The 15428-nt window shown below is 42.9% G+C and overlaps 1 protein-coding gene and 1 long non-coding RNA gene across 3 annotated transcripts in view; one reads left to right on the forward strand and one right to left on the reverse strand.

Annotated features, from left to right (window-relative positions):
• BRAF (B-Raf proto-oncogene, serine/threonine kinase) overlaps positions 1-10485 on the forward strand; it is a 50368-nt gene extending 39883 nt beyond the window's left edge. For both annotated transcript variants that reach the window (XM_083700205.1, XM_083700206.1), the window contains 6 exons: positions 711-757; positions 1800-1918; positions 2498-2629; positions 4007-4141; positions 6588-6741; positions 10330-10485. In XM_083700205.1, the coding sequence (XP_083556331.1) occupies positions 711-757; positions 1800-1918; positions 2498-2629; positions 4007-4141; positions 6588-6741; positions 10330-10352 (610 nt within the window). In that variant the 3' untranslated portion in view covers positions 10353-10485. The remainder of the gene's footprint in view (positions 1-710; positions 758-1799; positions 1919-2497; positions 2630-4006; positions 4142-6587; positions 6742-10329) is intronic.
• LOC310826307 lies at positions 9156-14715 on the reverse strand. The gene is made up of 2 exons (XR_014555722.1): positions 14460-14715; positions 9156-14289 (listed from the first exon to the last, which is right to left on the reverse strand). It is a non-coding gene; the product is annotated as an uncharacterized lncRNA (long non-coding RNA).
• Positions 14716-15428: the final 713 nt, after the last annotated feature.

Genomic DNA, 15428 nt, shown 5'->3' on the forward strand with positions numbered 1-15428 from the left:
TTGCAGGTGCTAAGAAGAAGAAGAAGAAGAAGAAGAAGAAGAAGAAGAAGAAGAAGAAGAAGTAGTAGTAGTAGTAGTAGTATTAGTATTAGTATTTATTTGTACCCCGCCCATCTGGCTGGGTTTCTCCAGCCACTCTGGGCGGCTTCCATAGAAACCAAAAATACACTAAAATATCACACATTAAAAACTTCCCTGAACAGGGCTGCCTTAAGATGTCTTCTGAATGTCAGGTAGTTGTTTAGTGCTTTGACATCTGATGGGAGGGTGTTCCACAGGGTGGGCGCCACTACCGAGAAGGCCCTCTGCCTGGTTCCCTGTAGCTTTGCTTCTCGCAATGAGGGAACCACCAGAAGGCCCTCGGCGCTGACCTCAGTGTCCTGGCAGAACGATGGGGGTGGAGACGCTCCTTCAGGTATACTGGGCTGAGGCTGTTTAGGGCTTTAAAGGTCAACACCAGCACTTTGAATTGTGCTCAGAAATGTACTGGGAGCCAATGATAGGTGCAAGCTGACATATCAAGCTGATTCCTTGAAGGAAGAATGAGAGACAGATGCAGTAAATAAACAAATGGCTTAGACACTGTACATCTTAGAGACTACCTTTTGCCATATGTTTGTGTCATCTTTGAGATCATTCAGTATCACGCAGGCTCTTGATAAGCAGAAATATATAGTCAACTTTCTATCTAATATTTTCTTGCTTTCCAGTTACTTGCATGCCAAGTCAATCATCCACAGAGACCTCAAGAGTAATAGTATCCTTTTTCTAAGAGACCTGACCTTTATTGTTCTTCCTTCCCTTCCCACATCCCTAAAGTGAGTATCTGTTCTAAAAACATGAGAGAAAAAAGTGTGGTTAGGTGAGATCAGCTGATGATCTGTGGGCAAGGTAGTTGTCCCACTCAAGGCTTTTTGAAGGGTTTATGCCTAACTAGCGGCAGTGGAGGAGAAGTGAGGATGTACATCCTAATTCGTATCTTACTGAAAATGTGAAGTGTGAATAAATCCATATCTACATTCTGATTCATATTTTAGTTTATCCTTGTAATTACTAGTCCAGCAGGCAATATGCACATGGTTCTTCTTTGATAAATCAGGGTGATTTGTTCTTTGTTGCATGATGACATCAAGCCAAAAACAAATCAAGTCTTGATTGAAGAAATATCATGCACACAAGTGATGTATTTTATTATGTGACACCATGGAAGCACTGTGCTGGCTTCCTCTCAAACCAACATTTGACATGCCGGAAACTCCCACTAGCCTTTTCAGATTTTGAAGACCCCATACAGTCAACCCAGTTATAGAGACTCTTCCTTAGTTTGTTTATTGTGCTTACTATTAGATAATAGGAGCACTGTTCAAATTTCAGCTTAGAATCTATAAGTAGCGACTAGATAATAATGCAGGATGATGATCTGGGCTTTTGTAGTACAGTGGTGCCTCGCAAGACGAAATTAATCCGTTCCGTGAGGCTCTTCGTATAGCGGTTTTTTCGTCTTGCGAAGCAAGCCCATTGACAGCTTAGCGGATTAGCGCTATTAGCGGTTTAACGGCTTTTAGCGATCAGCTGTTAAGCGGCTTATCAGTGGATCAGTCTTGCGAAGCAAGCCCATAAAGAAATTTGTTTTGCGAAGCGCCTCCAAAATGGAAAACCCTTTCGTCTAGCGGGTTTTCCGTCTTGTGAGGCGTTCGTCTTGCGGGGCACCACTGTAGTTGAATGGGCACAATATGTACTCTGATGGGAAATTAGGATTGCCTCTTTCTCCCCTTTTTTTCTTTACATCCTCTGTTCAGATATATTTCTTCATGAAGACCTCACAGTAAAAATAGGTGACTTTGGTCTAGCAACAGTGAAATCACGATGGAGCGGGTCCCATCAGTTTGAACAGTTGTCTGGATCAATTCTATGGATGGTAAATAAAGGGGGTATTCTCTGAACTATTTTTTGATCCACCCAATATTTGACACCATCTCCTGTGTAGATGTATATTCATTGTGCCTCTAGGACAGGGATAGCAACATTTATAAGGCACCGTAATAGAGGACTGCACTCGGCTGCACATGGAACCTTCTGCTTTTTGTATGGTATTGCAAGGGAGTTCTCCTTTCTCCTCTTTCTGGAGGTGAAATCCCAGTGCACAGATCCCTTGCCGTATTTTATCCAATAGGAGGCTCTATTTTGCAGTCAACTCTGTGTTCATACAAAATGTTAGCCCGGTAGATTTCCCTGTTATAATCACTGAAAAGTGATAATAACTCTCCTTAAAGCAGTTTATTACCTGCATACCTGGGGAAATGGTGGATTAATTTGTATTAATGAGTGCCAAATGAGTAGGCTAAATATGCGGCTATTATAGACATCTTACATCCATTAAAGGCTTTTATGTCCCCCTTTCAAGAAATGGAGTCTCCGGGGTTGGTGACGTAAGACATAAGAAAATAGCTTTTCAATGCAACAGAATAAAGCAGTTTTCTTCTCTTCTACATCACAGGCTCCAGAGGTAATTAGGATGCAAGATAAAAACCCATATAGCTTTCAGTCAGATGTGTATGCATTTGGGATTGTTCTTTATGAGCTGATGACTGGGCAGTTACCATATTCTAACATCAACAACAGGGACCAGGTAAGGCATTCATGGCTTTCGGGGAGGCTTGAATTTTGTTGGTGCTTTCACATTCTCATCATTTGTCATTGTCTGAAATAATTAATGAGTGGTTTAAATTTTTAAAATGGCTTTTGGCATAAGTGCCTTTTTTCCTGCTTCAAGTAGACCCTAATTTTTAAAGGTCATATATCAGGAAGTAGAAAAATACAGGAAGTTTTAAGGACATAGACTTGTGGTGTCTTCCACTAGACCCTCACTTAAGAGCCAGTGTTTTGCATTTGATAGTATTGGGCTTGGACCAGAGAGGCATGGGCCATGTCACCTTGGACAAGTCATGCATTGTCAGCCTAGCCAGCCTCCCAAGTTTTTGGGGATACAATGGGATCACACACACCCATGTACATTGACTGAATTCCTCAGAGTTAAGGTGGGAGATGACTGCAAGAAAAAATAAACTTTGGCATCAGGTAAAATGAGTGAAGTGCTCTAGTAAGAAACCCAGAGGATGAAATGCCAAGTCCCTAATTTGTTTTTCTTTGATCCATACCACATCCTTGAGTACTTCAATATTTGGGATATTTTTGCCCTTTTTGATGAGATCTGGTTCTGCACAACTGGGTATCACATTACACTGAACAACTGGCAAGTGAGCAACATTATGGTCAAGATTCAAAGAATAACACAAATAATTTAGGGCTGAGGGTCTTTGGGCTTGGTCCCCCCCCCCCAACTAACAACCTCCATGGTTTTTGAAATTTGAGAGGGCTTTCAGACTCAGCTTGTGTTGTGGCACATGGTCTTCTCTTTAAGTGAGATTAAGAAATCCCACTGGGTGTGCTCAACCATATGGACATACCTAAAGTAGATCTTTGGATCCTGGCTATCCCTGCAGAACAGGGTGACTGGCTATTTCTTGAGTTTCGACAATATCCAGTGGGCTGGCAGACAGCTTGTACAGAATGAATATTAAAATTGAGTTGCACATAGGTTAATTTAGTGTCTACCTTTGAGTTGTCTAGCAGGCAGCATAATTTATTCAATACTGATGCCACATTGCAGATATGTATGTATATCTGAGTGTATGTATTCATATTAATTCATTCCAATCAGAATATAACTGGGTACCAAGCTACCATTGATGAGTATGTTGCACACCTTATTGTGAAATTACTGTTACCCTCCAGTGTGAAAAGAATTTTAAATTTGGGTTTAGAAACTCTTTGAAATATAGGATGGACTGAAAGATCACAAGCTCTGTGCAAACCTGGAGTTCAGGGTTATTATTATTATTATTTTACATTAACACTTCCCCCTTGCCCAGTTTAATGTAGAAAGTAGATGTTTGCTGGAACCTCCTCATTCCCACTCTTCTTTTCCTCCCTGCTGCAAACAAAGATCATTTTTATGGTGGGGCGAGGATACCTCTCTCCAGATCTCAGCAAAGTGCGAAGTAACTGTCCCAAAGCAATGAAGAGGCTAATGGCAGAATGCTTGAAAAAGAAAAGGGATGAACGACCCCTCTTCCCACAGGTAAGAAATATTCCTAATATTTGACTACATTCAAATTGGACAAATTGCCTTGCTAGGGTCAGCAAGCACCAGCTGAAAGGGCTATGCCGAAATGACCTCCCCAGTGCAATTCATGGCATCCAAGGGCACAAGGCCAATTCTTAGGCTTTCAGAGGGTGGAGGATGAAATTGTTTGGGTAGTTTCATGGCCCAGGATGGGATGCTTCCTGTGGCTACAGTGCCGTTGCTTTTCTCTTCTCACTGTAAAGAAAGAAGAGCTGGCTGTTCTAACAGAAGCCTTATTTATTTAAAATATTTATTCCTCACTCTGGGACCAGCTTTCACATCAGTAAAGACAGCAAAGTCCCTGCCCTTGGGCTTACAAGGCACGACACAAAAGGAAAAAAGGGATGGGAAGGAAAGAGGAAAACAAGCAAACTTAGTGTTACAAGTAGCTATAATAACCAGCTGCATGGAAGTAGGTTGTTCGCCATTCAAAGACAGGCCTTGGTAGGGCCTTGAGGCCTGGTGACCTAGCCTTCCCAGAAGTGTCTGCAATGCAGCCAGAAGTTGTTGACCTCACAGTGTGAGGCCTTGTAGGCATAACTGGAATCTGCTGGCTTCTTGTCATTCCTTCTGCAGCAGTTATGGGTCACAGTGCCAAAAACCCCATAGCAGATGATCCTGTCGTTCTTCCTCACAGGGTAATTGCTTCCAAACATTCTTAGGGGTAACAGTGGAAGGAGGCCTTCTCTGCTCTGGTCGTCCCATCTCTGTCCTGAACAGCTTGGAAGATGTTAGCAGTGCAATGGCACTGGGTGATGCTAAGGTTGCAAGCATCGTTCAGGGTCATTGTTCGGGGAAGTGAAGTGGCAGCCGAAGCAGAGAGCTCCGGCTGCCAAAATAAATGGAAAACCCACTGGTACTGCTGCAAGTGGCATGTTTTCCTGCTGCAAAAAGTAATTTTTAAAAGGCAGCACTACATTGCTTTATTAAAGGTCCTTCTTCATCCACCCTCAAATCGTGCTCAGCCCTCACCGTGGTAGCTTTACCTTTCCAATAAAATGGGGAGGAGAGAATTCATATTTCATTTAGACTGGCTCTAAGGGAGTCTAAATGAGTTTCTTATCAGAAATGCATCTTCTTTTAGAGCAGAAAATGAATGGCTTGCCCTTTGGCATGTACCTGCCTTGGGAATCGCATAATGGTAATAATAGCCTGCTCTGCATGTGGAATAATAGAATTGTTGCTAGAGACGCACTAGTTTCTGCCTCTCTTTGTCTACGTGACTGTCTCCATGGAAGTATTAGCACCATGGGTCTTTTAAACATAGTCTGTGAAATAGCTGCAAGTTCCGTTTTCCTGCTGCAAAACACTTCACCATCACCTCCTTTGTTGGTTTTGGTTTTTCATTCCACAGGGCAGCTTCAGGTGATTTTATCAATACACAACAACAGTTAGGGGACGTCCCTGTTGTGCATATCATCAATACTGAATGATGCCCAACTCTTTCCAATGACAAGAAATCAGTAGAGCTTCAGCATAAAGGCCCACTGGGTCCGTTTAGTCCAGCAGTTAGCTAGGACGAGAGTCTAAAGCCCTTTTTCAATCTGGGATTCACTGTTAAGCCTAATCTGCACTGTGGGACCAACTTCTACCTTTTTTAGCCTGTTGTGTCTGCACTTCTTTCCCCCCTCTCCTCTCCCCAATCCCTTTCCAAAGGAAAACAAAACGGTGGGGCTAATGGTGTTACTGGTACAACTCGCATGAAATCAAGACATGAGTCACTTGGATCACAACCTGCTGGCCGAAGACTAGTAAACAGGGAGATTGTACAATCCCAATAGAGAGCACGGCCCGTCTACCACGCTGTCAACCTTTCTGAGAAGATTGGACAGGGGCTGGTACAAAACATGATGAGCAATTGCAGCATCAGTGCTCTTAAGAATTTACTTCAGCACCATCATTTCAGTGCTTAAATGGCAGTGTTCCTGTTTTGCTTTCTAGTAGTGCTTAAAGCAGAAAGACATTTCTAAAACCTTTAATTCCAGCCCTGCCTCTTAAACAGAGAGTGCCAAATCAAGCAGCTGCAATGCCAACTTTGTGGGAGGGGCAGCTTTAAGTCCTGAAGGGCAGTTTCTTCTCTCTTTTACTAGGTTTCCAAGTGAACATTGCATAGGTACATGGGACGCAATCTCTACTAAGTCAGACCATTGTTTCATCTAACCCAATATCGCCAACCCTGGCAGCAGCTCTCGGTAGTTCCAGACAGAATTCTTTCTCAGCACCACCGGGAGACACAAGGGATGGAACCTGCATGCAAAACAGGCGTTCTACTACACAGCGACAGCCCTTCTCAGAATTGACAGAATTATAATTCGTCAAGAATTAATTTGTTCCAGGTTGGAACTGCTCTGTTGTCTTCGCTCCGCAACACCCACTCTCTCTTTTCTCTCTTTGTTTTCAGATCCTCGCCTCTATTGAGCTCCTGGCCCGGTCGTTGCCAAAAATTCACCGCAGTGCATCTGAGCCCTCCTTGAACCGAGCTGGTTTCCAGACAGAGGATTTTAGTCTGTATGCTTGCGCTTCTCCAAAAACACCCATCCAGGCAGGGGGATACGGTGGGTTTTCTGTAATCTGAAAAGCTGAAAGCATGTGCCTGTGTGTTTAGTGTGCTCCCCCTGACTCCCTTCATGTGTGCATATGTTTCACATTCCAATGAGCTGGTTCGCTTTGTTTTTGGGGAAGGTGTACGGACTGAAAAAGAACTAACCTTTTAAACTCAGTCTTGTATATATTCCCAGCATGGCATCTGTTGCTGGCGATGGATGGCCTGGCAATTGCCAACCATGAAAAGCTGCTCAGTAGAAAAGGGAAAAGTTCATTGAAAGCAGCTAGTGCGCTCTCTCTCTCTCTCTCTCTCTCTCTCTCTCACACACACACACACACACACAAATGCATCTCCATTTATGTTTGGATTGTAGGTCAAATTTCCTTCTCTTCTTTTGCCATCTCTGCTGCACAGGTAGCTGGTAGAGTTCTATTTTTGCATTTTAAGCTGCCTGTTTTGTCCCTTCAGTCAGTGTCATGTGGTAGCAATCATGTTAGCTTCTCAAGTCGGCAGCGTTGCTGACAGTGGGCAAACGTAAGGCAAGATGAACTTGGATTCAACAGGCCAGCTGCATCCACCCTCGTTTCAGTGAGCAAAGGTGAACAGAGCATAAAAGACTTTGGCAGGGAGTGCCTTTTTTCTGAACTTCCTGCTCGTTGAAACCTGTTGCTTACTTGGAATTGGAAGTCTCTTTGTGTTTTTGTTTCATTTTATTCTTGGGTTTGTTTGTTTGTTTTTGTCCTTTCTTACTGCCTCTGTTCTGTTCTGGCACTGCTCTTGCTTAACACCCCTTTTCGGCTGTTTAAAATCAGTGCTGGACCCATGCCTTTGCGCCGGTCTGCTTCAGGCATGTTAATAAGCATTGCTCGACTTTTAACAGGTTAGAAGGGACATTTTTTAAAAAGTGAATATTGCTTTTTTTCTGTGTGGCCATGCTTGAAAGCAGTGATGCTCATAATAGGAGGAAATGGCCTTGTAAAAGCAAGAGTAGTAAACTTTAAAAGTTGTTTAAAGGTGGGAAAAGAAAATTTCGCCACCGGCTCTCTTACAAAGTCAATGGCTTGCTGCTAATGCTCAGCTTTATATGAGTCGATATTTCTACTCAGTTCTCCTTTATGTGGAGAAAACGTTTTATGCTTGTGTATAGAATTTGTCTGATTAGATCTCCAGTAAGGTAATGTGGATGCCAACCTAGCAGTTCGAAAGCATGTCAGAGTGCAAGTAGATATAGGTACCGCTCCAGCGGGAAGGCAAATGGTGTTTCCGTGCGCTGCTCTGGTTCACCAGAAGCAGCTAAGTCATGCTGGCCACGTGACCCAGAAGCTGTACACCAGCTCCCTTGGCCAATAAAGAGATGAGTGCTGCAACCCCAGAGTCATCCGCGACTGGACCTAATGGTCAGGGGTCCCTTTACCTAAAGTAATGTGGAAGTCAAGGACCCTGAAGTCAAGGACCCTTTTTTCCACATTGGGAGTATCTACCTTGAGCAGGTAAACCTGCTCTTCATTGCTTCGTGCTACATTCACCTCTGGTGACAAGTATTTAAATAATAACCTTCATCCGCCGTATGTATGTGTCAAGCTTTTTTGTCTAGGTGACAATGATCTTGCTTGCTTTGTTATTCCTGATCAATTGTAAACTGCTCAGCATGGTTCATGTCTCAGACAAGGAATGTTCTTGCTATTCTTCATTGTCAGACATATGGAAGTAGGGAAATCCCCCTACAAGCTAGTATGCAGCTGATTGAGTTGAGTGGTCGCCATTTAAATTTCCTGAAATGCCCATAGGTAGCAGAAGTGCGGGGGCTGCTGCCTCAGCACTATGAGTGCCCATGGCTTATCTGAAGCGACTTGCAGTGTCCAGTCTGAACTGATGAAGCCAAGGCTTGTGCCTGCTAGTCCATCATCGGTCACACGCCTGCACAATGTGAAGGCGGCAGCTTGCCTGTCTCCTCCTTGTGACTTTTTCTGGTTCTTGGGTATCAGGTGTCCCTTGCCCTTGATCATTGCCCAGCAGTGGCTGCCTTTATACCTCCAGTAAGCTGCCTTGTGAGCAGTTGCAGGTTTTGCATCCAGGACAGGGCAGAAAGTTTTGATGGGCACCTTACTAGGTTATGTTGCTTCTGCATAGCGGTTCCGTGGAGGTTCTCCGTTGAGAGAATCGGTGAACTAAATAATTCTAAGCATTTGTTTTTCTGCTAGCTGACAGAATTTCAGGATACTACTGTCCTGATTATTTATCACCACCACCGCCTTAAATTTAAACTTTCAGATGTTTTGAACCTGATACCGATGACTGTGAATTCTAACAAGTCTTAAAATGGGCTTAGGATTTTCCCCCTCTTATGTTTTGCATAGCTTGGGGGTGAGGAAGACTCTGAGCGAATGCTCTTAGTCTATGGCTAGATGGAATGTCTAGCGGAGCCCTGCCTTTCCAAATTAACACATTTTTATCTTCACAATCCTGTGACACCAATTAACACTCCAAATGATAAGCTGAATCAGGAAGACCAGAGGATCAGTGGGGGTGTAATTTCTTATTTACAGACTAGCCAGCAATCAGTGTTAAATGGACTGAAGGTGGTAACCAAAGCCTGTAGTTTGGAATGGGTGAAAGAGCATGAATGCTCTTAAAATTAGCCCCAAAGCACAAGGTTTTGCTTTTTCTGCTGCAACCAATGGTGAAGCTGTTAGTTCGGCCAGGGCCTTGGTAAGATAAGAGACCAGAGACCTGTATAATAAGCTGGAGAAAGTAGAACCCAGCCGTACCTGCTTTTGACATCAGAGGACAAAATTTCTCATTTGGGTAGGTTTAATAGGGTACATATATGCTAATAGTATGGTATTTATTTAGCCTGCTGCTCTGAAGTAGAGCTACTAGAAAGTCAACCTTTTAAAGTTTTCCAGAATGTAGCTTCTTCAGATGAACACTCTTAACTCCACGATGCGACAGGAAATGGAAGCTCCATCCATTCTCTTGTCTCCTAAATCAGTTAGGTAGCCGTGTTGGTCTGACGCAGTCGAAATATATTATAAAAATTGTCCAGTAGCACCTTAGAGACCAACTAAGTTGGTTCTTGGTATAAGCTTTCATGTGCATGCAAACGAAAGCTTATACCAAGAACCAACTTAGTTGGTCTCTAAGGTGCTACTGGACTTTTTTTTATTTTCCTAGATATTCCTAAATTAGTATGGAGGTTTGGAGAGCAGAGAGCCATGCCAATAAATCCTTGCTTTTTTGACCCCAAGAGAGCAGCTGCCATTGTGTAAAACATGTTGAGAATAATCTTAGAAATGTGAATGATGATAAAACTTTACATTTGCACATTCTTCATGAGAGCATGCGGGCTCTTAATATCCTGCCATATGGTCCAAGTTTGCTTTTTTGGAAACCCATAGTTAAGAGATTTGGGGAAAGTAATTTTGTCTTCTGTCTCTGCCAATGATATCCTTCTGTACATTTAATTATTAACAATTGCATTTCTCCTAACACCTGCTGCACCCGGTATATAGTGTCAAATTTATGCTGGATAACATTTCTGTCTTGCTGATGAATGAAACCCAACTTTTTAAACTCAGCTCTTGTCCTCCCTCTACAGGCGAATTTGCAGCGTTCAAGTAGCCACGGCAACATTGGCAGCAAATCCACTCTCATTTTTTTTAAAAAAAGTCTTGTGTTCCTACGGTTTCTTTTTATAACATCCAGACTCTCTTCTGCCCCTCAAAAAAAAATAAAAAAAGGAAAGAAAAGGAAATTTAGAGGAAAGAGATCTATATGCTTAGAGGAGAGCAGAATGGAATTACCAATCCAACTTTGGGTAGGAAGGGAAAATCCCTTGTTAGGAACCAGAATCTATGCTGCCTGTATGTTCACCTCCAGTCTAAACACCATGTGCATTTGGAGACCCCCTTCCCCCACCCTGTGGCTGCCTGTTCCATTGGCATCATTCCCAGGAGAGAGGAGGGCTCGTGCTTTGACTTTCTGGTGCTCTGGCATGATGAGATTGGAACTCCTACTGCATCATTGGCTTGGGATGGTCTGCTGGTCGGCTTTCTCCCTCTAACAACGAGTTATCAAAGGCTGGACATCTGACGAGGCAGAGCTAATCCAAACAATCATCCTCGGGTCTGATTTTTTTTTTTTTCCTAGGGTTATGTGTGGTCTTTTTTTCCTGGTGTGCTTACCAATCAGTGGGATAAATGCAGTATATCCTTTTCAGCTGAAGGAGTACCTGCTCTTTCGGGTAAAAAACACGACAACAGGAACATGGCCAAATTGGCAGATACATAGAAGGGGGAGTCTGAGAACGGATTAATTTGAAGGAAAAGGGGATGCTGCACCTTCTCTTTCCAGATTTGCTTTTATCTCTTGTTCAGAGCCACCCTTTCCCCTATCTTTCCTTTTTGTACACTTTCAGAAAGGGTTGGGAGGCTTTTTCCCCCCCTCTCTCGTCAGTCCAGCAACAAACGTTTTTACAAAATTACATCAAAGTGTTAAAACACGTAGCTTCTTTTCATTTTTTGCTGATATCATTTCACTCTGTATGTTTGTGTGTGGCCTTTTTTGGGGGGTGTCCAAAAGGTCTAATGCAGACTATGAAAAACAAATGTACCTATTTTAAAAGGTGCAAGGTAATGTCAGGTACCTAATTTTTCATAAACGGGAGTTCTCAGGTTGAACTGAATATGTTTTAAAAAGGAAACTCCATCTGCAGCCCCTCTCTGAAAGAATTACACATTCCAAAAATTGTGCTTTGGTACTTTTTGAAAAAGAACTTTAAAACATGTTAAATTTGCAAACTCAGCAAGTGTGTGTATGTTTTAATATGCAGTAAGTTGTCTTAAATGGCAGTCTGCTAGGAAGGTTTTGTTAAGAAATGGTACTTGCTGGATCAACATTGACATCTTCGCTCACTGTTTGCCTATCCCCAACTTTTTCTATGTCACTCCTTTTCTTGCCCTATGTCTTGTGGCTTAAAAATGGTGGCGATTGCATTTTGCTTTCTCTTTTTGTCTTGCTCTTAATTCTCATTTGCAAAATGGGTCCTAATTCTTATTTTTATCCAGAAAAAGGGGGGGTCAAAGTTACCTCTAGTTGGAATCAGAATGCTGTCAGTTAGCAGAATTCTTTGCTGTGTTGATTAATATAACATAGATTTATTTAAATTTTATTTTATTTCTTTTTATTAAAGAGGCAACTTAGATGCCACTAGAAAGAAGCTCAACGTCCACCAAAGCCTTGACATTTAGTGCATTTTTGCCCAGTTCCAGAAGATAGGAGGCTGGAGACAACCTCTCCTTCACTAAACATTTCTAATGGAAGCAGGTCGTCTGATGAGAGAGTTTAAGCAGTGATTGATAAATACCTCAGCTCTGTTTTTAGGAAAGCTAAGAGAAAGGGAACTGTCTTTCTCAGAAAGAAGGTATGTTCATGGAAAGCAAGCATACCCTGTTGTGGTCCTTGTTCTTCAAAACCACACAAGCGTCATTTCATTGGATTGTTAAATCTTGTTGAGCACCAGGGTGCTTAACAGAAATTAGACCAAGAAACAACTGAAATATGGGATATAATCCAGGTAGCAATAGCAAGTGGTTAGAAGTCACTGGGTCACATTTCATGCCTTCTCTGCACAAGTGCTACTGAAGCTATGAAAGTTCTTGGGCAGTTCCTTTTCACTTCTGCGGCTGGTTGTGCTAGAGAGAATTCCAGTGGATGTGGGCAGTGTAATGAGAATAAAGCAACTTGTGTGCCAGACCTACGATAACTCTAAACCAGAAAAGCACAATTTTGGTTTGCTGTGCTTTTCTCAGCTGTCTTTGTGTGTGTTGGTGTGCAGATTTGGTTTGAGAGCAGTGTTTCTCAAACTTTCTAAATATGGACCATTCTTCCAGACTGACCTTGCCTCTTCTTATCACGACTGCCACCACCCAACAGCTGAACCTGGAGAGGCGAGAGGTCTGTTACAGAGATGAACATAGGAGATCCTTACAGTTGCTCATGTGTGTGCGCACTACAATGCACAGAGACGCTTGGAGTATGAGGAAAATAGCAAGACGTCTCCTGTCATCATCTTAAAACCATGCAAGACAAATAAAAACCAAGCAGTAGCTCTTTGAGACCTGTACATTCCAAATCGCATTGGGGTAATGGGGCAGTGAATATGCAGTCACACCCATAAATCCAACACAAATCAGTGCAAATTTCTGCCAGGGAACATTTAGTCCACCCACCTCCTAATTGGTGGGGAGTGAAGGCACCATCAGCTTCCCATACTTTTTGGCTGTAGAATTTTCCTACATTAGTAAACCTCATTTTTGTTTCTCAGGACTTGAGTGCTGGCAAGCATCACCATGGAAGAACGGGTCATTTAGAGATGTTTGGTAGTTGCAAGAAAGAGGATGTGGGTTTCCCACACGCAGGTTGTAGTGCTTAACTTTCTGATGTGCAAGCATCTTAGATCTAGAAAATGCTTAAGCATCCAGGTTGTTAGGGCTTTCGGAGTTCTGTTGCTGCTGTTTAGGATGTGGGGATATTCCAGCGCTAGCCTAGGCAAAACCTTAGAAACCTCTGGCATTTCCACTTGTTCTCCACAGTCTTATAGTTCTGTTGCCCCTTCTGCCTAGCCTGATACTTGTTGAGCATGTGACATCTTTCATGCCCCTACAGCCATACCTCAGGTTAAAGTCGTTTTGGGTTAAATCTTTTCAGGTTGCGTCCCACGGCGACCCGTAAGTAACGGAACGGGTTACTTCCAGGTTTCGCCACATGCGCAGATGCTCAGAATGACATCATACGCATGCACAGACGCGGCAAATCACGAAATGCACAGACGCGGGTTGCATTCTGCTCATGATGCGAACAGGGCTCTGGAACGGATCCTGTTCACAGCCAGAGGTTTCTTCAGAGCAACCAGTCACTCTGGTGCCTCTTCCCTTTGCCCCTCCCCCCCAAATTACAGCTTGCATGTTGACTGCTGGCCAATCCATTGCACTTCACAGTTGGCCCACCCTTTCATCTTCCTCCTGATGTTTGCAGCCATTGGCCCGTTTTGCACATCACATGAAATCATACTTGTATACCAAGTCTGCCTCAAACCCAGCCAGACTGTTGGTCCCTCTGCTCAGTATTTTTGATGCACTGACTGGCAACAACATACCCTGCCCATCTAGTTGGGTTTCCCCAGACACTCGGGATGCATTCCAGCAAATTATAAAAATATAATAAAACGTCAAACATTAAAAACCTCCCATTAGAGGGCTGCCTTCAGATGTCTTTTAAAAGTTGTGCAGTTTTTTTAATCTCCTCGACATCTTTATCTCCTTGACATCGTGGCTAACAGGCCATGATGGTAAGCCAAGTTTTCTTCTTGACTTACCATCATACTTTGTTAGGAGTAAAATAAACAACAAGCTCCAGTCCACACATAGTGGCAAGGCAGTTCTGTTCTGTTTCCTTCCCAGGGCACTGAAGGAAGGAACAGCAAGAGCCTGTAGGGATCTTGTGAGCTACTGTATGCCAGGATATTGCTCCTTAACTTAAAGTCATTGTTTTGTTTAAACTACCGTATTTTTCGCTCTATAACACGCACCCGACCATAACACGCACGTAGTTTTTAGAGGATGAAAATCCATAGGCATGCCACCCGTAGGCATTTCCTCCATAACACGCACAGACATTTCCCTTTACTTTCTAGGAGGAAAAAAGTGAGTGTTATGGTGCAAAAAATACGGTATGCTTTAAGGTGACGTGCAAACAAGGCCTATCCCATCTTTCATTGTTCCTGAACAGCAATAAGAAGTGCCCTGAAGCAACATGGGGAGGCAACAGCCCCTTTGCTTCTCTCCAAATATGCTGCCCTTCTAAGGTCTGCTAGTGCGAAGGCCAGCTCTTCTTCTCTGCCAAATTTTGAATCATTTACAGGAGACCAAATTCTGCTAAGTTCTATCCTTACCTGCTTAGTGCATTGGAAATACTAACTGAAAATACACAAAACAAAAAAAATTCCTTCCAGTAGCACCTTAAAGACCAACTAAGTCAGTTCTTGGTATGAGCTTTCGTGTGCATGCACACGAAAGCTCATACCAAGAACTGACTTAGTTGGTCTTTAAGGTGCTACTGGAAGGAATTTTTTTTGTTTTGACTATGGCAGACCAACACGGCTACCTATCTGTAACTGAAAATACACAATTCTCTTTGGGCTTTTGGAATGTGGAATGTGTGTGTGTATCCTGGCTTGATTGTATTACAACTTCGTTATTCATTCATGTGCAGTAAGCTTTTTTTTTTTAATAATAAAAATATATAGATAAAGCGGTAGGAAAAGGGTCTTGTTCCCACAAAGCACTTTAGAATGAGCTACATACGCTTTGACTTTTCTCCACTTGCATCTGAACATACTGTAGGTCATTTGGCTGATGCTTCAGTAGGACATCTATGCTGAAGCTTCCTTTTTCTCCTTCCTGCTGTCGTCCCTGAATCTCCACAATCTGATAAAACACAGTGCAGGTCACTTTAATTCTGTGCTCTCACTTGCTTGAAATTGCCCTTAAATTTGAAAATGAAGAATCCGCCTTGAGCTCTCCTGAAGATAGGTAGGTAGGCTCCAACAGCGGGTTTGTTTTTTCTTAGACACTATTGCCCCGTGGTCTAACTGCTAAATTCCTCAGCAAAGAAGGCAACAATGCACACATGAGACTT

Source organism: Podarcis gaigeae (genome assembly GCF_964106915.1).
Source record: "Podarcis gaigeae genome assembly, chromosome: 10".
Classification (NCBI taxonomy): domain Eukaryota; kingdom Metazoa; phylum Chordata; class Lepidosauria; order Squamata; family Lacertidae; genus Podarcis; species Podarcis gaigeae.